The sequence below is a fragment of the Hermetia illucens genome, chromosome 2, assembly GCF_905115235.1.
Source record: "Hermetia illucens chromosome 2, iHerIll2.2.curated.20191125, whole genome shotgun sequence".
Taxonomy (NCBI): Eukaryota; Metazoa; Arthropoda; class Insecta; order Diptera; family Stratiomyidae; genus Hermetia; species Hermetia illucens.
Window position 1 is genome coordinate 32,166,424 of NC_051850.1, and position 17,819 is coordinate 32,184,242.

At 42.0% G+C, this 17,819-nt stretch overlaps 2 protein-coding genes across 5 annotated transcripts in view; one reads left to right on the plus strand and one right to left on the minus strand.

The window, feature by feature from the left end:
• Positions 1 to 17,819, minus strand: part of LOC119647561 (huntingtin-interacting protein 1) — a 53,593-nt gene that overhangs the window by 8,199 nt on the left and 27,575 nt on the right. For 3 of the 4 annotated variants that reach the window (XM_038048554.1, XM_038048555.1, XM_038048556.1), the window contains 7 exons: positions 17,296 to 17,717; positions 17,175 to 17,236; positions 16,420 to 17,115; positions 10,106 to 10,215; positions 9,505 to 10,044; positions 8,513 to 8,981; positions 8,049 to 8,450 (listed from right to left, as the gene is read on the minus strand). In XM_038048554.1, the coding sequence (XP_037904482.1) occupies positions 8,049 to 8,450; positions 8,513 to 8,981; positions 9,505 to 10,044; positions 10,106 to 10,215; positions 16,420 to 17,115; positions 17,175 to 17,236; positions 17,296 to 17,717 (2,701 nt within the window). The remainder of the gene's footprint in view (positions 1 to 8,048; positions 8,451 to 8,512; positions 8,982 to 9,504; positions 10,045 to 10,105; positions 10,216 to 16,419; positions 17,116 to 17,174; positions 17,237 to 17,295; positions 17,718 to 17,819) is intronic. The other variant, XM_038048557.1, reaches the window with a different exon arrangement.
• LOC119647562 (serine/threonine-protein phosphatase 2B catalytic subunit 2-like) lies at positions 209 to 1,779 on the plus strand. Its single transcript, XM_038048558.1, has one exon. It carries the CDS (start codon positions 259 to 261, stop codon positions 1,753 to 1,755), a length of 1,497 nt encoding a protein of 498 aa, XP_037904486.1. The 5' UTR covers positions 209 to 258; the 3' UTR covers positions 1,756 to 1,779.

Consider the following 17,819-nt stretch of genomic DNA (forward strand, 5'->3'; position numbering starts at 1 on the left):
ATACCACGTAAGAAATGATCATCTCAAATTTTAAACGGAACTACATTTTCCAAAGTAGAGGCAACTTGCGGTTTCATCAACTTCTCAGACACTTCGATTGTAAAAATTTGAAGCCACAACTAAAAAAAACTTACTATTGTGCCCTTCAATTTTACATAAAGTAGGCCTTCAGATCGACTGCGTCAGCAAAAGTCGATTTCTAGACAAATATAAATAAAAAAATTAAGTCAATATTTACAATATCGTCTTCTCCTCAGGATGAAAAAATCTTCTGCGACGAATCTTTATCGTCCCACGAAATACCGGGGTCGTAAACAACCTACAACCACCAGGAAAACCCCACATATCATACAACCGTCCAAACCTGCGTATACCTCAAGGGTTGTCGACAGCGTGCCTTATCCAGAGACTCACAAATTAACATCCGAAGAAGTCTACGGCGCAGGAGATACTCCAATCACTTCACGTTTGATAGAACATTTTCGAAAGGAGGGCCGATTGGAAGAAGCTGTTGCGAAGGATATTCTTTTGAAGGCCGGAAAAGTTTTGACAGAAGAAAATACGCTCATAGAAGTGAGTGCCCCAATAAATATTTGTGGTGACATTCATGGACAGTTCTACGACTTGGTGCGCCTCTTTACAATCGGAGGACATCCACCGAATGTTCGTTATTTGTTTTTAGGGGATTATGTTGACCGTGGTCCATTTGGAATCGAGGTAATACTGGTTTTGTTTTCTATGAAAATCAATTACCCGAATTCCATCTTTCTGCTGCGAGGTAATCACGAATGTCGTCACTTGACGGAAAGTTTCACATTCAAAAGGGAATGCGAACTCAAGTATTCGACGGAATTGTACGATACCGTAATGGACGTGTTTGATGCACTTCCATTATCTGCTGTAGTTAACAATCAATTCCTGTGCATGCACGGCGGGCTTTCCCCAGATATTTATCACTTGAATGACATAAGGAAGATTGCACGATTTCGTGAGCCGCCTGTGTTTGGAGCCATGTGCGATTTACTTTGGTCTGACCCAGCAACAAACTACGATAACTGCACAACCAACGAGTACTTCACCCACAATTTCACTCGTGGTTGCTCCTACTTTTTCTCATACGGAGCGTGTTGCGACTTTTTAAAACGGAACAAACTTTTATGCATCATAAGAGCTCATGAAGTTCAAGCTACCGGTTTCCGAATGTATAAGAAAAATCTTGCATCTGGATACCCATCTTTGATAACAGTATTCTCTGCACCTAATTACTTGGACCTATTTCGTAATAAGGGCGCAATCCTTAAATACGTCGACAATAACATAAACATTCAACAATACGCCCATTCTCCTCACCCATACTGGCTACCAAATTTCATGGATGTTTTCACTTGGTCCTTACCGTTCATTGCCGAAAGAGTTGCGGAAATATTTTCAGCTGTCCTGAATATTTGCTCAGATGACGAATTATTAGCTGACAGCAATTATAAGGACGAGGAAGTCAAAATGCGTCACGATATTATCAGAAAGAAAATACGCGCTCTGGGCAAACTAGCAATAGTTTATGGCGATAAAAGGAAGGAATCTGAAACTGCCGTGAAACTGCAAGGGGCTACTCCTACGAAGGAAATATTGAAGAATGTGTCACAGCAGAAAGTGAAAACTTTCAAGGCAGCACTGGCTGACTTTAAAAGCGGTCAAAGTAATTTTAGCGTAGTCCAATCTTTAGATAATATTAACGAGGAGTATCCAAACAAATAGGGGTTTGTTTTGTTATTCAACATGTTTTATTATGAAAACGTGAAAATATATGTTTTATTTAATTAATTCCGAAGATTGCTTCAATACAGCAGGATAAACCACTGAAAAATGAGGCCACAAGGACATTTTTGGTAGAAACACCTTTTTTTAATACACGGAGGTGGAAAATCTTAGAAAGACACGTCCGCTCCAGTTCCGCCGCACAAACGGGATTCGCACCCACTAGAAACCACCCCGGACCACCATTTAGGTATTACTTCACGGGGTGGGTTTACCTTTAGGCACTCACGATTCCCGTCCATTGAGCTTTCCTCCTCCTTCCTTCCTTCACTACCTCATTTTGTATTTTTATAATTGCAGACAACAAAAGCATCTCTGCAACTAAACTCTTCAGGCTCACGTCCCTTCCTAGCGCTTGATTCATGCTTCTTCTTTCCATTGTGAACGTTAGACAGTGAAAGATGACACGCTTTGCATCCGGTGTGCCACTACATGCAGGACAATTCGGCGAATCATCCATCCCAAAGCGGTATAAACACTGTTTATAGCAACCACCGTGTCTCGTGAGAAACTGGAAAATGTGGTAGTTGGTTTCTCCGTATTGTCCCCCAAGTCACTGGGAGTAAACCTGTGTGTTCATGGGCCCCTCGAAGACTCGTCCTATCTGCGTTGCCAGAGATGATACGACTCTGCTGTTGCCGCATTTTTACGTTCCATGTGACCCTCCATACGTCTTCCATGGTATAGTACACTCATTTCGACTGAAATCATGCCCGACACCCCATCTAATGTAGTTCTAAAGGTACTGCAACTCCTCAAGGCCATCAGCAGGTAAACCGGATTCACCTGCTTCCGTCTTTGGAGAGTTTTCGAGCGCCTCCTCCCGAACAGATGACGGGAAGCACAAGCACTCCTTTATACATAGCATTCCATAGCAAGGGACCCAGTACCGAGCCCTGTGGTACTCCCGCTGTGGCGATGTACTCTTTGGGACCCTCACCCGTCCTGTACCAGAGAATTCTTTCTTACAGCTAATTCTCCACTAAAGACGCTAAATATCCAGGAACACTTATGTCAGCCAATTCGGTCCCAGTTGGCGGAATTGAATGCGTTATTGATATCCAGCGTCACTACGGCACAGCAACCATCAGTATTCAGTGAGTCTTTTGCCAAGCTCACCACCATGCTTATTGCATCCACATTAGAGTGGGCGCGTCGAAACCCGTACTGGCGCTGCGACAGGCCATTACCGTTTTCGATGAAGGGGTAGGATTCTATTATATATGACTCTTTCCATCATCTTTCACATTGTATCCACCAGGCAGATCGGACGGTATGATGCTGGGTTTGCAGGTGGCTTGTTAGGTTTGTGAAGCAAGCATATTTCCCGTAGTTCTTCCCCGGTAACTGGAGGTATTAGGCACTCGTTCATCTTGGACACCGTTTGTCTTCCGCTGGCTTGGTGGTGAGGAAAGAGCATGGCAACAATCTGTTTCAGGAGGCGTGGACAGGTTACCTATGTCGGCAACTTCGCACAACTGTTTGAAGCATTTCTTTTTGCGACTCTTGAAGTCCATTGAGGTCGAACTCTTTTTTCCAAAGCCTCACGAACCTCCTCCTTCGTGGTTACCTCATCTAAATCCTTGCAGACTAAAGGGTCTCCGGTCTGTTCTGTTATTCTTCGCCACGCTTGGAGATGATGATAACCTCCAGTCGTATCTTCCTCCTATCTCTCTTTTTCCGAGGAGCCACCTTTCTCCAGACTTCCACATCCTTCTTGGGGGGTTCACACCGTCTCCCCAGAATTGCGGCTACATAAGATTCTCCAGCAGCTTGAGCAGTCCTCCTTATTTGCTCCACTTTTTTTGGGAGTTGAGCCCTTTTTCTGTTAGGGATTTGCTGGCTAATTGACTCGTTCAACCGCTCGCCCAGCCTCTTCCAGGATTTCTCCTCTCTCGAGTTTTTAGTGGGCGTCACTTCTGTTGCCTGGCCTTTTCGCCTGGTGCCTTCACTCGTCTTTCATCCGAAACCTTGCCGTTCGCCGACCTAATGTCTCGAATCATGGCCCTTATATTTTGATGCATATTAAAATCTATAGTTTTTTTTCATTATACGGCGAAATCTCTTCGATAGTTTTCTTTTTCGATATAATCAACAATCAAGGCATTTTGGATAATAATAATAATAATCGTTGGCGCAACAATCCATATTGGATCAGGGCCTTGAAGTGTGTTAGAGCACTTCATTCAAGACCGTAACGGTACACTAGGAGGCAATGTGGTCAGCATTGCGCTCGCCCGAGATTATTACCCTGATTTGATTCAGGCACTCATTCACAGCTGAGTCGACTGGTATCCGACGTCAAATCACGATGCAAATTCCACTGCCACCAGTGAGATTTGAACCGCGACCTTCCGTATGACAGCCTAGTGCTCTAACCACTGAGCTATCCGGACACTGGCATTTTGGCATTTTGGATCCTATCCAAAAAACCGCATGTGCAGGTGAGTACTGGGACTCTGCAGTTGTGCTCAGCGGATGCCCTTAATATCTTTATACAATGGATCAGATGGAGCGAAGATGACCGACAGCTGTTGGAAGGCCCCGATACACTCTTAAGTAAATGTTCAAACTCTTTTCACGCGGCGGCGAGCTTCTGGTGTGGTAAATGTTTTAGAATATTTGGAAGAGTGCGTGAATATGTAGATCAGCAACGTAATCAAAGTGTTGAAGTGGCAGGCTTCACGGACGACCTAATAGAGGTTGTGGGATATATGAGAGACTTATGCTGCATGTCCACCGGCAGTCCATAGTGACACAGAAACTCTACGTCCAATATACTGATATCCACTGAAGTGAAGCGGCACGAAAAGGTTTTTCGCAAGCCAAGACTTATGTCTACTTGCCTCAAGCCATAAGTATTCATGGGCGTGGAGTTTGCTGTTGCTAATTTTAAGTGTTGACGAATAAAATTGTTGGATTTGATGATGGAAAGGACCGAAACCTTCGTCGCTATGTTCACTAGAAAATTACGACTGCGAAGGAGGTCGTAAATTGTCAGATGACGTAATGCTGCGCTTCGAGTAGTCATCGTCGCGGCCTCCAGTAAACTTAATTTTTTGTTTGTGTCGCAATAAATATGCATGGGCTGATACATTTAGTAGCCTCTTCTCTAAATCTGCGATGGTACCAACACACGCCAGAGTTCGATGTGAACGCAGTGCACGATTACCTGATAACCCATTTCGTGATGTGGACATCGAACATATTCAGTTGACTGGGTGTGCAGTCTCCAAGCGTCGAATCCGTTAGTCAGATTCAGCTTTGCTACCTTACTTGCCGGCGCTTTATTATTTGCTCCTTTAGATGAACGTAGCAGTTCTCGCTCCCGAGCGCGTGGTTGAATTTAGTGGCGTTGAAGTGACGCCCGCCAAGCAAACTGTGCCTTTATTTGGAGGAAGGAAGCCGCTGAGTTTCGCCGCCAGAATGGTGGCACCTTACTGCCACGGCAGGTGCGAGTGCAGAAAGCCTCACAGGCGAGTGGAGCGTCGCGGCAGAACGAAACCTCCCTCAAACTTTTCCCTCTATCTTTTAAGCGGATAACTCGAACCGGGAAGAGAAGTCGACGGGAGAAAAATCTGACCCCTTCTGAGACCGACAAGGAAATGAACTATGTCGACTGTTGTGTGTTTTACTGTCGTCGCTTGAGAATTCGCGATCAAGGGTGTGTTTGAACTGTCCAGCACGATGACTAAAATGTTGATGGATTTTCCACGGACTGAAGCTGTCACCAACAACACATTCTGTCAACACTTTCCGTTCTAGGACTCGCAGTGAGCGGATTTCACGGATACAATGGGACCTCGAGGCTCCGGGAAGAATTTTCCGGCGGTTATTGATAATTTTCTCCTTGCAGCTAGCAGGCTAACGTTTAGTGCGGCTCGGCTGTGCAAGTGTTAGTTGTCCTATCGGGCGGCGGACGTGAAAAGGAACTGGACTCCGCACTTTCTAACGAAAAATGTCAACACAGCAGTGACGAGTTGCTCGATGCTTTTATTTCGTATTTTCTGGTTGCGTATCGTGAGAACGAACGTGTCCGTGCGGTGGGGTTGTTTTCGAAAATTTCGCTTTCCGACCCGTGTACTTGTGTTGACCGTTGGAAACGTACATCTCCGGGGTTTCCGCAAAACAAAATTTTTTAATTCGTTTGTGAAGTCTCGCCTGTATGCGGTTTGCGCCGAATGCAGTACTTTACTTTGCCCCCCTGCTCAGTTTGCTTTTTGATCACTTTGCTGCGGAATTTTCCGCTTGATGCTTACCGTTGCCAAAACAACGATAAAACAGAATTGAGGGCACACTCGCGTATTTCCTGGTGTGCTCAATGTGGCATTTATGCACCACTTTTCTTATGATTTTCCCTATTTTTTTAGATATTAGATGCTTAAATTCTATTAGATTGAATAGGATTGATTAAGTTAGACTCCAGTCACGGCGACTCCTTGGATCGGACTCTATCGAATCCCCTTTCTTCCCGGCCTCATGACTGTCCACCCCGTTCCCTGTCTTAGGGTAAAAAAGGTTATCGACGTGTCCGCCTAGCGGGCTCATTGATCGAACAGGGAAACGTGTGTGGCGCAGCGCCGAAATAAATTTCGAATGTTGTTAATTCGATTGACAGTTGCCAGTGTTCTCCGTGGCGGGGTAGGCCTTGATTTATCGAGAAAAATAATTGAAGTTAAAAGATTGATTTTGATATTTGCATTTAAATGAAGCAGAACTAATTATAAAAAGTTGTGAAATTTTTCGACTGAGAGATTCTGACTAATTATTCTTTAACTTTGAGAGATGAAGCTGAGTTTCCACGTTTATTTTAAAATGCCAATGCTTAGAATCGAAAGCAGTTGCTTGTGGTATTTCTATCCAATATCTAGAAGAAAATTACAATTAAGTATTATGAAGACTAAAGTGGATATTGGATACGGCAGAAGAAACTGGAGATGGAACCGTCATCAACGTGTGGAAATCTTTTTGGCGTTCATTTCTGCCAATTTTTATTCGTGTTCTTGTGCCGTGTTTCCGAACGACCCGTGTTTTCCGAAAAGGTAGAGCGGAGTAGCACAGCCAGGGCTTGAGCGACAGCCGTCATGGTCGCCGTGCCAGTTTCGGGCTGTTTTTTGTGCGCTACTCGTTGCGAAGACAGCGTATGGTGGTTAAACCATGCCCCAAAAGGAGCCAGACGCAGCACCGCGAACGCGGCTTCGATTGAGCGATTGCAAGGAATTCTGCCGAGGACGCCCCGTATCGGCGCCGACTGGAAGAGTTGAAATCATTGATCAGACCGAAGCGGAAGCTGACTTCGACGACGACGCCGCAAGGAACCGGAGCCGCCGTCAAGAATCAATCGCAAGTTACGACGGATTCAGCTGCAACGACGGCTACTGCTGCGGATAAACAGTACCAACAACAGCATCAACAATTCTCAACAAAGGCGTTGAGTGCGAGCGCTCCATCGTTCCCGACCCGCAGCAGACAGCGCGATTGCGCCCAAGCAGCGCCGTGCAGCCGAATTCGAGTTAGAGGCCTAGGCCAGCAGAAAGAACTTGAGTGCGGGTGCTCCATCGTTCCCGACGCGAACAATAATTATAGAATTTATATTAATTATAAAATTCAATAAATGTTAAAATTAATCATCATAAAACCGCCGCAAGAAATGGCATTGATACTCTTTGGATTTCCACTCTTTTGACGAGTTCTTTATTTTGGTCTGCGCATCAAGCGTCCGCTTCGGGGTGCGCCGGTGGTGTCTCTTTTTCGGGCGTGCGGGCATTTGCGGGTGCGGTCTGCCGTTGTCAGAGTAGGGCCTTTTAGAATTCGGTCTTCGTCAAAACTCAGCCGTAAACTTAGCTGTTGTGATGTCGATGGACGACAAAGACGCGGCAGGCCCATCGGACCCTCAGGTGACTGCCCTCGCTATGCGCGTCCCTCCATTATGACGACAGAATCCGGCGGGAATGATGAGAAAGAAACTGACAGGTCACCAAAGTAAAAAATCCAAACAGACTTGCACGGTAAATCCTGCCGCAACAATATCAAGTTGGAAGTGTCTCAATGTCATGGAGAAATCTATTTTTTTAGGAGAGCACAACACAAACTTTTTTCAAATTACCCACAATGTACAAAATAATATTCCTATATCCCATGCCTTTTAACGGAGATCCATAACGGACCCCAGAATAATTTCGAAATATAATCACACGAAAATCGTTAAAATTTCACATGAACTTCGCACTTACCTTTTCCTAACGCAACAATTTCTGCTTGCAAATGTCTTGAATTCTGCACCAAAATTCTAATACTTTGCATCAAATTCGTGCATGTATCCAAGATCTTTTCGTTGACTTCCAATTTTATTCCTGAATCGGATGCTCGTGCTTTGGATAGCATCTCCACAATTTTCGAAGCAGCTGCGTCTATTGCTTTATCCATACTGGCTAGCTCAGCTTCTAGCATATCACCCAATTGTCCACTGTTGTCCGATTGCGTTGTTAGGTCGTGTATCATTGACGTGATTTTTCGTAATTTTTCCTTAACTGTTGCAATTTTAGGGGAAACAACACTCTCTGATGGTAGCTGATGCAGTGATTCGAACAGTGACATAACATCGTTGCAGAAAAGTTTAATTTCGTTGGCGATATCTGTAAAGAGTAATCGATCAATGAGATTTTGATTGGCCAAGAGTATCTAAATATCGACTTACGTTCACCCTGCTCAATATTTGCTGAAGTATTACAAATGGTCATTCCCTGAATTTGTATAGTAGCAAGCAAATGTCCAGACAAGACTGTCTTCCGTGCCAAACCCTCAACCTGAGTGTTGTCACTTGCGTATTTTTCATAAACGATTTGTAGCTCATTCAAAACTTCCTGTAATTCTTCGGCAATCATCATGAAATACGAAGATGTGCCTGCTGCAGTGGTGAATTCATTTTCAGACATGGCTCGAACGGCCAACTTCTCCGAGGATTTTATGCAAGCCTCGAGAAGTGCTCGTATTGATGTATCGCCATGGATTTTCGAATCCTGCAGTGAAAGTTCTAAAGCACGAATTGTTTCTAATGCATTTCGATGCTTCTCATCAAGTTCGGCCTGTTGATGGAGTAAATCATGAAAGTCATTTTCTATATCTGATTTTTCCGTTGATAATCGGTCCACTATTGCATTTGCCGCCTGTGTTTGATTGTTTCGATAAAGTTTATTATCATTTGAGAAAATAAGGTAAGTTATTCAGAACGAGGTTTGTGATACTACACATGAGAACTAGCTGATTCAAATACAAAAGCTAAGCAGTTAGGTGACACTTTGCTTCAATGATTCATTAGCGTGAAGGGACGAACAAATTTTGAACGGGTATTTGCTTATGTACTTACCAAGGATGTCATAATGACTGCTAAAATCACTAAGATCTAGCTTGAACCAAGCTCTTCATACTTTGGTTAACATAAGTCATACAAACTAGTTTCTGTCGTTGTTATTATCGTCATTGAATGAACTTAAAAGGTGACTCACGGATACAAATGAAAATGTATAACTGATTGCCTCCAAAGCTTACACGTGAGGTTTGAACAAGTATTTATTAAATGAAAGTGGATAACATTCTACATTTAGCACACAAGCACATACAATTATGGACAGCGATTGGATACATATGATAGACATGATGAGTGGGACTAAATATTTTGAGATCACCTACCTTAAACTTTTCTTCATTTTCTACTATTTTAGCTTGTAAACTTTGGGCTTCTTTACTGCTTTCCTCCTTTACCTTCTCGAGTTCAGTCTGCAATTCTTCCTCGTTCTTACTCTTCTCCTCTAAGTTAGCCCTAAGTTCGGTAATTAATACTTCACCCTCCTGTTGACTTTGTTCAACTAGCTTCTTATCCTCAATAATCTTTTCCAATTCTTGGCATTTTTTATTGAGGACACCATGTTCAATGCGGACTTCCTCTAAAACTGCTATATTTGCCTGCAACTCAGCAATTTCAGCGCTTTTATCGGCTTGCAAGTCGTCAAAGCGGCACTTCAATTGTTCGTAAGTTGTGTTGAGTTTCTCAAATTTCTCTTCTACTTCTTTTTCTTTCTGAACAACTTCTGTCGTCTTTTGCAGGTCCTCTTCCATACGGGTTTGTTTCTGTTGGAATTCTTCAAGTTGCGCTTGGAGAAGTTCTTTGGCCGTATTTAATTCAGAAGTTTCCTTTTTAGCAGTAGATAGCTGTTTTGTCATTTCGCCATGCTGGGGGAAAGAGGGAGAATAGGATGAAAATCCTCATAGAAGAAATGATATGTTAACTTACCGTTCTTAGTAGTTTAACGTGTTCGTCACGAATTTGTGTGTACATAGTTTTCAATTTTTGGAATTTCTCTTCACTTGCTTTGGCTCGCTCTTCTTCCTCCACTACTTTCTCTGAGAAAGGAACGCAAGATGTTTATTAACAGTTACGATAAATTTTTGGTAAAAGTTGAATAATAATTCACATCAAAACTCTTATCAACAAACAAATTTGAACAACGAATCCCCTAACAATCAATAAACGGAAGTATGTGCATTTCCCAAGCAGTGGAATAAGGACGTAACATTCAAATTTCTTTCTTTACATTAATCTATAACTTTGGTTCTACCGATGGCCACGTCGAATTTGACATCGCTCGACTCATTAATAGCACTAAATTCGTTTTCGCTGTTTTAGCCAAAATCTGGAAGTATAATTAGCTCAACGCCAACATCAAGCTGAGGATGTTCTTTGGCAAGGTTCTCTTTGTGCTACTGCTGTTATTCAAATACTTCAAGCTTTCATTAATTCATGTCTGCTTAGTGTCATCGGAGTATTCAGACCTGAGGCAATAACAAATGAAGAGCTTTGATGGTGTAGGACCCAGTTGGGCGTGGGCGTTTTAATTAGAAAATGAATGTGGTATTGGATAGATCACAGATTCCGGGCGGTGGACATCCTGGTTTTTTTTTTTAAATTTACTTGACGTGGCATAAATTGGACAGCTGGGAAGTTTAGGGCTCGTTTAGGATTCCATTGGTCTAAATACTTCTTCTAAGTGAGCTGCGGATACTCTAACTTTGTCCCCATTAATTTTGGTCCAATTTCCTGTGACAATTTTGAACAGAAATTCTCTCATTGTTGGTTTAGTGGTGTGTCATCTTCTTAAGTGTTTTCCACAATGAATAACAAGTGTACTCAGACAGTAAAGATCCCACCCAAAATACGTTTGATATCACAATTCTGATCCTCTAAAAGCACCGATTTGATTTAATTTAATTTTGTTGAATTTTTTTAAAATAAAAAAAAATAAAATAAAAAAATAAAAAAATAAAAAAAAACTTTTGCAATTAGCGATGAAAACCACCACTGCGTTATGTTCTTGTAAAGATCGGCTTATTCCTGACTCCCTGTGTACATCATTGAGAATTGATATCGTGCTACAGTGATGTCATGCACAGAAAAAATCCCAGTCAGAACTGAGGAGGAGGGTGGAAAGTGGAATTCCCTCGGGCATGGAATAGAATAGAATTTCAAGGAAAAAAAAGGATAATAAGGGGCCCCCATAATTTTCCCCCTGGGACCGGGTTTTCTCTCGATGGCCCTGATCCCAACGAATTATCCCCTCCATAAACACACTCAAAGAAGTAAAAGGTCTCAGTGTGCAAAAATGTTACAGTTCCCCGCCCCGAGGGCACCCGTTTGAAAATGATGTTAATAAGCCAAAAATAAATAAAGCATTCTAACTGTTATCAGATAAACCAACGAAACTTCTGACGTTTCACGACGACTGGGATTCGAACCCAGGACAACGAGATCGAGAGGCCAGCGCAATAACACCCTTTTATGAAATCCTTCCAAAAAGTATGGTTTTTTTATCTGAGCTCAATGCACAAAGCACACTCCGCTTTAGTTCGTTTTCTTTCAATTTTCAAGTTAAAGTTCAGTAGCCACGTTAGGTTAAGTTGTGTTGAGGAAATAGAGAGAATCGAAGCTCCAGGCACTCGGCCTTCATATATTAAACCCATTCCATTATTCCCTGTTATATGCATTCTGACGCATTTCTGCCCGAGAAGTTCACAAGTTGTTGAGATTTAAGAACGCTCTCAGAGGTGGATAATACGTAGACTTTTCGCTGAAGAAAACCAACCCTAATTATATCTTTGTCTTTTTTCAGAAGTGGGAAAGATCCTGGCTTGATTACACCAATGTGTGGGATTTTTACCCGTTAAAACCAACCCCGACTCTCCCTGTCCCGTGGAAACTATAAGGTATTACATCTCAAAGCGCAGTTAGCCCACCCTAACTTAGACTTCTTTCTTTTATACGCGGCGTTCGCAACCACACTTTCCTGGTCTTTTCTGCGTTTCGTTTATTCCGGATAGATCCGATCAAAATTTTTAAAATCACTGCCTTTCGGCGTTCTTCGTCTGCAATAAAGAAGAGATTGACATCATATCTAGTAATTTCATCTGCCAAAATGGCAATCAGCGGCATCATTTCTGAGACGACGAATGCTACCTCATCCGTAGATCGCACTCAGTTTATCTGCATTGCAAATATTAAGCAAGTTCCGGCAATAAGTTGCCTACAAGTATATCACGGCCTTCTCATCTCTGGCATCATTCTTGCTATAGCCATGGTAAATCCCCTGTCACAAGCATACTGCGCATATTGCTTTAAACCTAGCCTCGTGTTTACCAGTAGTATGTAATGGGTGGCTTAATGATGTGATTACCTATTCTAATGTAGCGTAATTTCGCTTGGTAATGAGGACCGCTTCCATTTTTTCCTCCGAAACCGCTAGGCTTTAACAGCACTGATTGCTTCGTATGAATATAACTCAGCGTCCTGTCGATGCTTCGCGACTACAATGAATGCCATGCCATCGGCGTAATCCACCACTCCTCCGGAACCAGAAGATTAGATACATCATTATTCGGAGACGGAGACAACGTACTCGTGGGCACACATTTTCGGCTAACCTAGCAATCAATTTAATGGGGTCAATTGTTACTGATCAGAAAGGTCTCCTTGGGTCTGAACTATTTATTGCAGTATCCACTCTAACATTTTTGCTATAGTCTTCAGAAGACATATAGGCTGGGCATGGAGGTTTGCCAGCTTTAGGCAACAGTGGTAGCTTCTGCCGCTTTCATGGTACAGAAAGTATCCTCTCGGAGATACATGTTTCAAACAACTCCGAGAACATGTCCGGTCTAGATTTGACGGCAAGATTAAGAACCCTATTCGACATTTTTTTTGTCCCGTATTCTGCTGCAGATCTCCAACAGCTCGTCTCTCGTTACTTCACTACTTTTGCAGTCATATTCAAAGAACTTTCAAAGGTATTAACACCTCTGGATGAGAGAAGGCAGGGTAAGAAATCTGTGTAGATACCTGTCCTTTGAGTCACAACTCTGCAGGCGCTCTCCCACAGCTTTACAGCTTGTTAACGGGATTGTTATAGTCTAGTGCGGGGCAGACAAAGATACGGTCTACGAATGAGGCGGGCCCCCCTTCCGACAGGTGCTTACATTACCTTCGTTAGCAAGAACTATATCCAATTAGTAGACTTTGACCCTTTGCATTGTTCTCTCTGATTCCTCATTCGAGGACCCCCACCTCAAAATTACCGGGGATCACCTTTAGACCTCGCCCCCTTGAATCGGGAATAAGATTGCTTAACATATCTTCGAAGGCAGACTATGTGAGACTGAGTGTCGCTTATTTTCGTTCACACAAAGCCGACCGACTGATTCGCTACCGGGACGGTTTTTCCACACTTCCTTCAACTTAAATTGCTTTTTCCACGCAGTGTAAATTTTTCCCCTGGATGTCACTTTGTTGAAATCCTTGCACTGAATATAAATCTTGCGTTTTTTGGCCACATACTGTGACAACCTCCTCAAGTAGATTCTTAACTTCGTAGCGAAAACCCTCAATTTTGCCCAAGCTAAATTTATTCAACTCAAACCTGAGATTACCTTTCTGGTTCCTCAGTATCTTACTAATATTTTCACCTACATTTTTTATGTCGGGGTCATCACACCTGCCAATCTCCATCTTTCTTCCCCTCTCTACGTTCAGATGTCAATTGGGTCGCCTGTGGCCCAATTGGGACGACAGGTTTTAGCTTTTACTTGGTACCTTAGCTCCTCCGTGTCAGGGCTCTGTTCTCTAGAGCATGAAAGCGGTCAAATTTGCTTGTCTTCTCAATCATTTTAGAAGGAAGAAAGTTAGGCTGCAAGGACTAGTTTCTTGATTGGAACCTGCTGGCTCGCAAATGCATTTTAGGCAAGTGATTCGTCATTCATTCTACACCGTAAATGTATGTTGCCAACTAGCCGGCTACGCTCTTTAACTAGGATTTGCTTGAACTTCGTGGAATCAACCACCGAGTTTGTCTTTTCACAATGTCCATGTCGTTCGTTTAGTCGATTTTACGCCATTCTTCAAGTCTTTTTTTGTCTCTTCCCGTTCTCTAGCATACTGAAAGATGAAATAACCTTGCAAGTGAGACACAAGTGCACGGCGCCCTGAACATGGTTACTATATATAGTGATGCCTTCAAAACACATTAGCACTGCTTCTTAAGCAGTAGCAAGCAATATGGATAGCCCACTGTAGTAGTGGCCATATTTGGTACCTTATTTTTTTGTTTGGATGTACCTATATAGTAAGTCACGTCTTCGTTTCTTTTAGGCTATTACAAAGGCTCGAGGGTTAGTTGCATTATTGTGCATACTGCCACAGGTAGCGCCGTGCGACGTAACGCTTTGAAACCACTATGCGTGCAGTGTCGTTAGTTCCCTATAGTGCGATTTTATTTGCCTTGTTGAAGGGTTTACTTTTATTTTTAGCGCAATTTTGAAAAGAAATTTTTATTTGCCCTGGGAGATTACAGCTTTTTGCTTGAGTATAGACGACAAAATGATGAACAACATCACGAACCTTCGCTGCATTACGAAGAATTCTTGTTGTATCCAGTCAAGGAGAACAACCACCTACTGTATTGGAATATCATCTCTCGCAGTAGATATTTTTGAAGACATAGGAAGAATTAAGAGTTTTATTTTCTCCCACAAGTTGCGACGATCCTGGGTCAGGTTTTGCATTTCCAATAAACTTCAATATCACCTTTTTCAGCATTTAATAATGATCAAAAATTATATGAAACTGAATCGAACAATGATCCAATTGAAAATGGAGGTTCGCTGACGTCATCGTCTAACATACAATAACTCGAATCAACTTCTTAGGACAACCGAAATTTAATGTTTCTATGGCAACCACTACATTTCTTTTTCGAACTGTTATCCAAAGCTTATTTTTGGGAGCATTAAGTTGGAAATCTTAATTGATTGTGTGCCTGGCGATTCATAATAACTTCATAGCTGTTGATGTACCAAAAATTCTCCTTGCACTATTATTGAGAATACATCACTTTCTGCTACCAGTTCAAGTTTTAAACTTTGGCGATGTAGATGAATACGATGGATGCAAATTCTTCCTACTGAGCTGCCTAGACGGTATTGTACAGAGGATATTATTCTATCAGAGTTCACGAATTACTTGGTGGCATAAAGAAAAAATATACGTCATAATCTTAGAAGACTGAAAAACAGTTGAAGCAGCCCAATATAGCCTCACAGATGTGGACGGTAAATATGTCGCTTGGATACTTTACTATCGTAGTATAATGGATTGATGTCATCATTCAAGACCAATCCATTGGCTTCAAGAACCTTAGTTGCAAATAAAAATTTAGCCTTTGCTCACCGAAATGGGACTGTTAAGAGACAGCTGAAGCTTCGATTTACTCTTGACCGCATATGCTTATTAGGATTTTTTTTCCTTCAACTTTGATACAATCCCAATATAACTGCAAAAACCGTTTGATCGTAACTTATTTACCCGTTTTTTTATTATCCGGAGACGAATGACGTGTGAGGAATCTAAGTCTAGTCTCTAACCATAAGCTTCGGCTGGCCCCATAACCCAGGGTATGTTTGTGAGACCGAAGTTTTTTTGCATAATGACTTTAGCTTAACTGGAGAAACGTATCGTAAATTGTGAATCAGAGTTTTTGTGGACGGGTTGTCGGGTTATATCTAAGAAGGAAACTCACGACAAAGTTGCATTGGATCGCTGGAGTAAATAGCGGGCAGAACCTAATATAACAGAAAGCTACTGACAAAAAAAAGCATGATCTAAAGAAAACTCTCAAGGCTCTTATAAGAGACGAAAATTTCCGAAGTCGAGTATCGTCACCGTGTCAAATGTCAGTTATTTAACTATTATTTAGGCGAGCCAAAAAGTGATGTTAATTTTTTATAAATGTAATTTCAAAATGAAATATGCCATATGCCCTTAGATTTTAGGGAAATTTGAAAATCAACAATTTGCTAGCTAACGTATCATCAAAATCGAGTGTAGTTTCAGATATAGAGAGGAGTTTTTAATCAGTCTTTCCTCCCATTTACTACGGCACAATATTGGGATCTATCGTATTTACAATGCTTTGAAGTCATTAAAAATTATCTAATAACAATAACTAGTTTTAGCACTTTTATATCCTAGCCTAAATGAAAATAATTGTAAAAACATATACTTACGCTCCAAAGTTGGTGCCGTTTGTGCTTTCAGCTCCATTTCTTCCTTCTGCAATCGTGTGTTTGTAAGTTCTTCTTGAATATCCGTCAATCGTGTATTCAACTTTGATATGTGTTCCTCCTTATGATTAAGCTCTTCTCGATGAGCAACGGTCAACGATTTTAAACACTTGCCCAACCTATCGACTTCAAGTTGAAGGTGTTGAATTAATTGATCCCGTTCCCTTAGTAACCTGTCGAAGTCAATTGGTGGCGAAGGTGATGGAGTTGGTTCCGGCGTCTGAGGTACATTATTCGTTGGCGGGATACTCATGTCTACCAAATCACTGACGACGGGATCGGGTTCTGGATCTGGTTCAGGAACATGAACAACTGGTGCTTGATAATTTCCAAAATCAACTTTCGAGTTGAAATTTGGTGCATGATCTGGAAGTTCTGGAATTGTAATTAGATTAACGAAGAACTGTAGATTGCGAGCTTGGTCGTAGAAGGATTTGAGCTGCTTGAATATGACACGGAATCGTTCGCGATGGCCGGAAAGTAAATCGTTTGGTAAATGCGAATGAAGTTTGAACATCAGCCGTACTGCAAAGTCGTACAGTTGGTTCGAATCTTGTATTAAAGGAATGAGCGGTGCAAGCCGACACTGTCCGGCTGGCGTCATCGATGTAATACGGAATGTGTTAACTGAGGTGAAAACTGGAATACAATATATTTGTGAGTGATTAATACATAGGGAAAAGAAATTGTATTCTCACTTGTTTGCTGTAACGCCATTATGTCGTCCATGTAATCAAACATTTCCACTGCTAACTGGAAACTGTGGAAAAGCCTCGTTTTTACTATTCACAAAATTTTCTAAGTTACAATCTAACTTACTGAACATTAATATCATTCCCGCCTAAATGATCCCATTCAACTTTAGATAGTGTCATATTTCCCGGAAATTGTGGATTCCTCTGATGAAATTCCAATTTTGTCACCAGGAGTTTTGTATAAGCATGAATGCATACTCCATACCCGTCAGTCAGATGTCCCCACAGTTTTCCGAGTTCGATCAGCATTCCTCGATGCCGCATCGAATGTTCTATACATAATGGGTGTCCTTCACGCAGAATTTTATGAAGCAAGTGACAAAACTTCCAAGCCGTAAAACGATTGTCCATTAACGGTTGTCGCAAGGAAACTGTCCAAAACATTTGGCCCCCATTTGTTCGAAATGTGCCGATAATTGCGGCCCTGGCATGCTTAACTTTTAGTGCCGCCTCCACAGGATTCAGGGCCTTGGTAATGCTAACGGACTGAAATGTAGAAAAGATATTGATCAAATTTTGGCATTCCATTTGAGCAGCATCTGGATGATAACAATTATTGTATTAAAAATACCAGAGAGTTGTTCTTAC

Excerpts from the sequence above, each read along its gene's own strand:
- LOC119647562 (XM_038048558.1), top strand. The coding sequence starts at position 259 with ATGAAAAAATCTTCTGCGACGAATCTTTATCGTCCCACGAAATACCGG.